At 32.2% G+C, this 6,537-nt stretch overlaps 1 protein-coding gene across 1 annotated transcript; it reads right to left on the bottom strand.

Moving 5' to 3' along the window:
- Window positions 1-1,699: 1,699 nt before the first annotated feature.
- LOC18594487 (LEAF RUST 10 DISEASE-RESISTANCE LOCUS RECEPTOR-LIKE PROTEIN KINASE-like 2.2) lies at window positions 1,700-6,018 on the bottom strand. The gene is made up of 4 exons (XM_088808577.1): window positions 5,139-6,018; window positions 4,498-4,586; window positions 4,364-4,390; window positions 1,700-2,956 (listed from the first exon to the last, which is right to left on the bottom strand). Exons 1-4 carry the CDS (start codon window positions 5,828-5,830, stop codon window positions 2,082-2,084), a joined length of 1,683 nt encoding a protein of 560 aa, XP_088664703.1. The 5' UTR covers window positions 5,831-6,018; the 3' UTR covers window positions 1,700-2,081.
- Between the last annotated feature and the right edge of the window lie 519 nt (window positions 6,019-6,537).

Genomic DNA, 6,537 nt, shown 5'->3' with positions numbered 1-6,537 from the left:
TATGAAAACGAGTTTAAATGGTTAATTTTTGGTTTTACAAATAAAATATGTTTAAACAAAATGATTTAATAAATTCTCTTCAAACGAAATAACGATTTTGAAAAATAGAGTAATTGGAGACCACTGGTATGTTGTAAATTTATTATTGGAATAAATGGCTTATGATAATATTTGCATGAATGGCTGAATTGGTATTTATGTTGAAATATATGAAATGTGTACTTATCCTTGAAAGGTTATGAATTACAATAATTACCATGTCATGCTAGAATGAATTTTATTATATGGTAGGTTATTTAACTAGCCACTGCAGTAGGCGGGTTTCCATGGGCCAGCCTATTAGAGGGGCACGGTAAACCTCGTTATATCTTACCTCAGTATGAGAGGCGCGGGTGGATAACTCCTGAGGCTAACAGTTTTAGAGTTCACTTCACGCCGAACCACCTCGTGATGATGAACTCCGCTAACGCCAAGGAACGGCTATATTTTTAAAATAAAAACATGATTTATGTGTTCAAAACTTTTTAACAGCCTTGGCGGACTCAGTTGGGATAACCCTCGATCAAGGTATCCCTGATAACTGAGTATAATAATGATTTTGGCACGAGCCAAAGTTTTAAGAAGTTCATAAGCCATACTGATTACTTGATTTAAATAAATTGATTTCATTTGGTTGAAATAAGTCGAAAAATGATAAATTACAGTTTAATGAAATGTTTTAATAGTCTCCTTTTACTCGCCTTTAGATATTTTAAATGATATTTGTTTACTCACTAAGATTATATAATCTCACCACCCTCCTTTTCACCCATTTCAGACTTAGGATAGTCGATAGATATCTCATTTCTTCGAGGATTACAATTGGACTGACATCCTTAAAATATGTAGGTTTATCTCTCTAGACACTTTTAGTCGTTTGTGGGCCCACGTGTCACTGCAAATTTAATTTTATACTTTGATTATCTGTATTACAATATATATGAATTTATTTTACTTTTACGCTGTAAAAATTATTTATGCAATGTTCTTAAAATATTGTTTTATGAGAAAATTGAATATTTTATTCAATATTTTTATTTTATATTAATAGTCATAATTTTATTTTAAACGAATATTTTAGACATTCAAAATTATTTTTGATTATGAAATATGCGTTTTCCACTTGCATACTACATTTTTAACTGATTTTGAGATTTTTGGAAAAAATAACCAAAATGCCCCTCTGAGACAAAATTTTCGTTTTATCTGTTTTAAGTTGGAAATAGCTCAAAATCCTTTAAAACATAATATTTGGCAATAGTTACTCACCGAGGAAAACGAAAAAAATGATATTAAGCCTTGCGGGGTTCCGGTTGGCATTCCGGGAGATAAGTGCTCATCGGGACACCGCGGCGATTATCACGGGCTCGAAGGGAGTTCCGGGTCGTGACAAACTTTACTCATTTTCTATTCTATTTTTTATCTTTAGCATACTTGGACTTAAATATAAAACAAAGGCAACCACTACGGCCTTGTCTTGGAATTTAAATCTTATGGAATTCTGGTTTCCATTACCATTTTTTAATTTTTCTAAGCCATTTCTACAAAAAAGGGGAAGGTTAAGCTTAACAAAGGAAATAATAACATAGGTCAAATAAGCAAAATGAAGGATATATACTATGAAATAAAACACAAAATGGTATAAGAAAAAACACCAATAAAAACAGAGTTAAAAATACAGAGAAAAGTTTGGAAATTATAATACAAAATTCTAAAGGGACATGATTTTTTCTCATTATCAAAGTACAAAGGTAACGTGATAAAATGAAAAGTTTCATAACTTAGACTATATTTAAGCTAATTTCATTCGAAGAAAGAAGTGATGAAGTTGGATCCTCACTTGGATTGTCATCAACATGATCCCCAGTTGATATTTCAAAAGGAAGTTGAAAAGATTTGGGGGGCATTTGAATGAGCTCAACATCTGTTTCAAGCATCTGCAAGACTTTGTTCATTGAAGGACGGTCATTAGGTGTCACTTGTATACACCAACAAGCTGTTATTATCATCTTCTTAACAAGTATCTTTTCAAAATCTGTAACTTATCTCAACTCAAAGTCCTGTCCTTGATGCAATCGGCCATAAATCCATGAAGGAAAGTATATTTGACTTAAGTGTTCAGCAAGTACATTCAAATTCTTCCTTCTTCCCACCATTTCCATTAATAGCATTCCAAAACTATAAACATCAGCCTTGTACGAGATGCCTCCAATGTTTTTGTAGACCAATTCAGGAGCAATATATCCGATTGTACCTCGTGCTGCAGTGAGTGATACGATGTTATCATCTACTGAATAGAGTTTAGCAAGACCAAAATCCGAAACTTTTGGGATAAAGTTCTCATCTAAAAGAACATTGTGCGGCTTGATGTCAAAATGTAGAATTTGCATGTCACATCCTTGATGTAAATATTCAATTCCTCGAGCCACGCCAAGTGCAATATCAAACATTTGTTGCCAACTCAAAATAGTTTTATTTTCTTCTGCAAATATGATTTTATCTAGAGATCCATTTGACATAAAGTCATAGACAAAAGCTTGTTTTGATCCCTCCGCACAAAATCCAATAAGTCTTGCCACATTAGCATGATGAATTCTCCCAATTGTAGCAACTTCATTAATGAAATCTTGTCCGTTAGCTTTTGACTTACCCAATAACTTTATTGCTACAAAATGACCACTACAAAGCTTTCCTTTATACACTGAACTATAACCGCCTTCACCTAATTTATCTCGAAAACTTTTAGTCATTCTTTTTATTTCACGATAAGAATACCTTATCGGTATTATATCATTTTGACTTTGAAAAAACTCCTCAATCATGTCATCCACAGATAAATGTCTTCTTCGCCATTTGTACGTAACAACTACGATCAAGCAACATATTCCCGGCAAAGCTCTTAATAAGATAACTCCTCCTTTTTTAAGAAAAGTATGTTGGAACACATTAGTATATTGAATGAAACTATTTTCGAAAGAAATGTGATTATGTCTTATATCAGGCAACTTAAGTGCTGTTATCTTTCACCATAACGAACTAATTTATAACAGAATGGAAAACTGTAGGATGCTTATTTTCAGAAAGACAATAAAGAGAAAAGAAAAGAAAAACTAGTGCAAGAATTGCCCAATAATTAAAAGTGTAGTATGAAGCATTCTCTCATAATTAAATAGTATAGTTTGCATATGATAAAGGAAACTAAATATCATAGCTTGAAAGACAAATTCTTATCAAGTAATGCATTCGGTAATTTCTTAATAACTAAAATCACCATGTGCAATACTAGAATATTTATTACTAATTTTTACCATTCATATGTTCAATTAATAACTACTTAGTGTATTCTATCATATTATTCAAGCCCATAGCTTTTTTTATTTACTATTATTTGTTCCTCTATCTATACTAGAGTTGTCAACGAAAAGGGTATCCGTTAATTTTGAGGTACTCGAATCCTAACCCTATAAGAAATAAAATACCCAAACCCTATTAACTACTCGAATATTTTTAAAAGTTATTACCCTAACCGTAACCCTAATACATCCTCACTCCCCTATAATTACCCTAACCTATTTAAAAACCTAATTATGTAAAAAATTATTAAAATTCTATATATTAAAAAAATTATAAGTTTATATAAACAAATAGTATATCTATTATAATTAATAATTTTATAAGTTATAATTTTTATAATGTTAACACAAAATAGCAAGTAAATATATTTATATTAAAAGTGTATATATATAAGTAATTATATTACTATGATGTTCATATTATCTAAATATAATTAATAATTTTTTATTTTTTTAATTTAAATATATTAATGTCATCACATGAATAATTTAAGTAACCGTACTTTTCATATATTTGTTAATTTTTAATAATTTGCAAAGTTGTATGGGTTTAAAATCTAAACACCAACAAAATTATATATTTTTAATTTAATTATTTAAGTAATAATAAAATATTTATAAATGGGTATTGAGTAACGAGTATCCAAAGGGTGATATCTATACCCTACGTTAATCTGATACGGATAGTAAAATCACTACGTAAATTCGATTATAGAGTACCCTAATCCTATATAATCGGTTTGGGTATCCGCGGGTACCCTGTTATGCCATCCCTAATCTATACATACAAGATATAATATTTTAATTCTAGTACTCTTTCACCTCTAAAATTAAAATTATCAAAAAGCTTTATTCTTTTGTGAGTTTAAGTTGGTACATTTATAAGCTGGTATGATCTAATAGCTCTTTAATATTTTTTTTTTTCAAAAAATTCAATTTTGTGTATATGCAATAGCAGAGTTAAAGCTTACTTGTTACTCCGAGAGATATATACGTACCTGTAGAAAAATACCAAGACAACCGAAACATAATCATTTCCATATGAGGAACAAAAAGAGCAAATTCAATACGAAAACTACTTATGAAACCTGCAAATTGAACATACCTGTAGATCCATAATAATATTCCCTATTGAAGGGGAAATCTACGAAGCTGTCCACATAGGTTTCCAAGGCAGATCGCAACGAGTCCAATCTGGAATGCGCAACACATCCAAATAAAACAAAGATATCAGCAACTAAAATAAAAGGTTTGTTTTGTACCCTGCTTTGAATTTTTTGTAGAATTTGTTTTCCTTTTGCTAGGTAACAAGGGTTATAGCCCCTAAGCAGGACAGCGATTCGACCCCTTGACCTGCGCATTACCTTTCCAAAAGGACTGGGCTAACTTGTCTAGCTTGCGGCCATATATATTCTGTTCAATTTCTTAATCAAGTTTCTTTTGAGGTTGGCGGAGCAATAAATACAAAAAAGGATTAGTTTGTTATATTTCTTCACTCCATTGTTCAGGGAGTTTTCTGTATTCCTTCCTCTTTGCAGCAGGTCTCCCCTGCTTCATGTGAAGAATAAAATCAGCTAGAAGGAAGTGAAATTTTTCAAAATTTTCAATCTCAAGTTTGAGCGAAACGTTAACTTTTTATTATTCACAAAATATAATAATTTTTTAACCATAATTCTTCCAATCACATTTAATGACCCAACCTAACTCAGCCTAGGAAAATAGAACAAAATTATCGAAAATTCTTACATCACTTGAAGTTTATCCTCCGTGCAATGCAGCGGGAAATCATCTAAGTCCATCCATGACAACTCAAAGCCCAGTAATAGGTTTTTGTAGATGTCCAAAGTAGACATGTTGCTGATATTCTCTAGCCCAACTGGAACCTGTGCGTCGACCGTGCAAAACTGACTGAAATCAACAGGCCGAGTTCCTTGATCTAAAAAATAAAAGTAGGTAGGTGGATGGGAAGAGCGATTGTGGCAACGAGAGGCATCAACATACAGAGAAGATTTCATCTGTGTTGTGCAATTTACAAGATACATATTGCTGCTCGTAGGATACGACACCCAATACGGTAGCTTACATGGATGACCAAAAATGAAGGAACTGCGAGGAAGGGAGCAATCATTCTTGCCCAAACTCGCATCGACAACTTGTATTGTATGATTTCCATAAGAGATGTTTTGGACATAGAATCTCCCATGTTTCATGACCAAAGTGGTGCGGTTGTTATTGTCACACTCCAGCTCATACCTGTGGTCACCACACTTGCGAGGTTGGCTTGTTAATCGAAAAGGGAAGCTGATGTTAACGTCTCCACACAGAGTAACGCCGCAATCCTTGTTTCTGCTTCTAGCGATGCAAGCTTCCGGGAGTAGAAATAAAGCAAGGGCGGCCATGAGGCCAAACCATGGAAGTTGTGCTTTTGGTTTAGGCATGCTAAAATTAATTTGGGTGGTTTGTTGATGAATAATGCAGGGGGGAATCTGGAAGGGGAGAGGAAGTGTGTGGCATGTGTTGGGGTCGCTCTTGCTCTTTTTCTAATGTTGTGTTAAAGGGTACTGGACTGGGGAGGCTTGTGGTGACTTTCCTAGTTCACACAGTGAGTGCTGAGGGGAAAAGGAGAGTGGAAAATAAGTACAACCGAAGGGAAAGAGGATAGAAGAAAAGTAGTGAGAAGAGACAAGGGAGGAGGAAAGGAAAGGAAGGTATACGGTAAGAAAAGTGTATAAACAAATAAAATTTAATTTGCACATAATAGGAAAATTAAAAACTAAAATATATTTAAGAAAAAGATGAACAAAAAATAAAAAAGATATGGAGGGAGTCTATATATATTTGATATACTAGTTTGTGGATTATGATTTGATCAAATCTCTAATTAGTTAATATTTAAAACGTAAGGACATGAAATATATGTAAGTAAAATAAGATCAATTCCATAAAAAATAAAATTAAATAAATATTTTACATTAAAATAATCATTTCCTTTAAAGAACATAATAAAATATAATCAATAAAATTCAAAAAATAAATTTTTATATCATAAAACTATGTGAATGTTAAATTACGTTACCATAATTTAACCAAAAAAAAAAGACCCGTAGTTTTTCTCTTTTTTCTCAATCATAACTTTCATTCCTTT

The sequence above is a fragment of the Theobroma cacao genome, chromosome 7 (genome assembly GCF_053813885.1).
Source record: "Theobroma cacao isolate CCN51 chromosome 7, ASM5381388v1, whole genome shotgun sequence".
NCBI lineage: Eukaryota > Viridiplantae > Streptophyta > Magnoliopsida > Malvales > Malvaceae > Theobroma > Theobroma cacao.
Note: the sequence above shows the minus strand (reverse complement) of the source record. Positions and strands in the feature narration are given on the sequence as shown.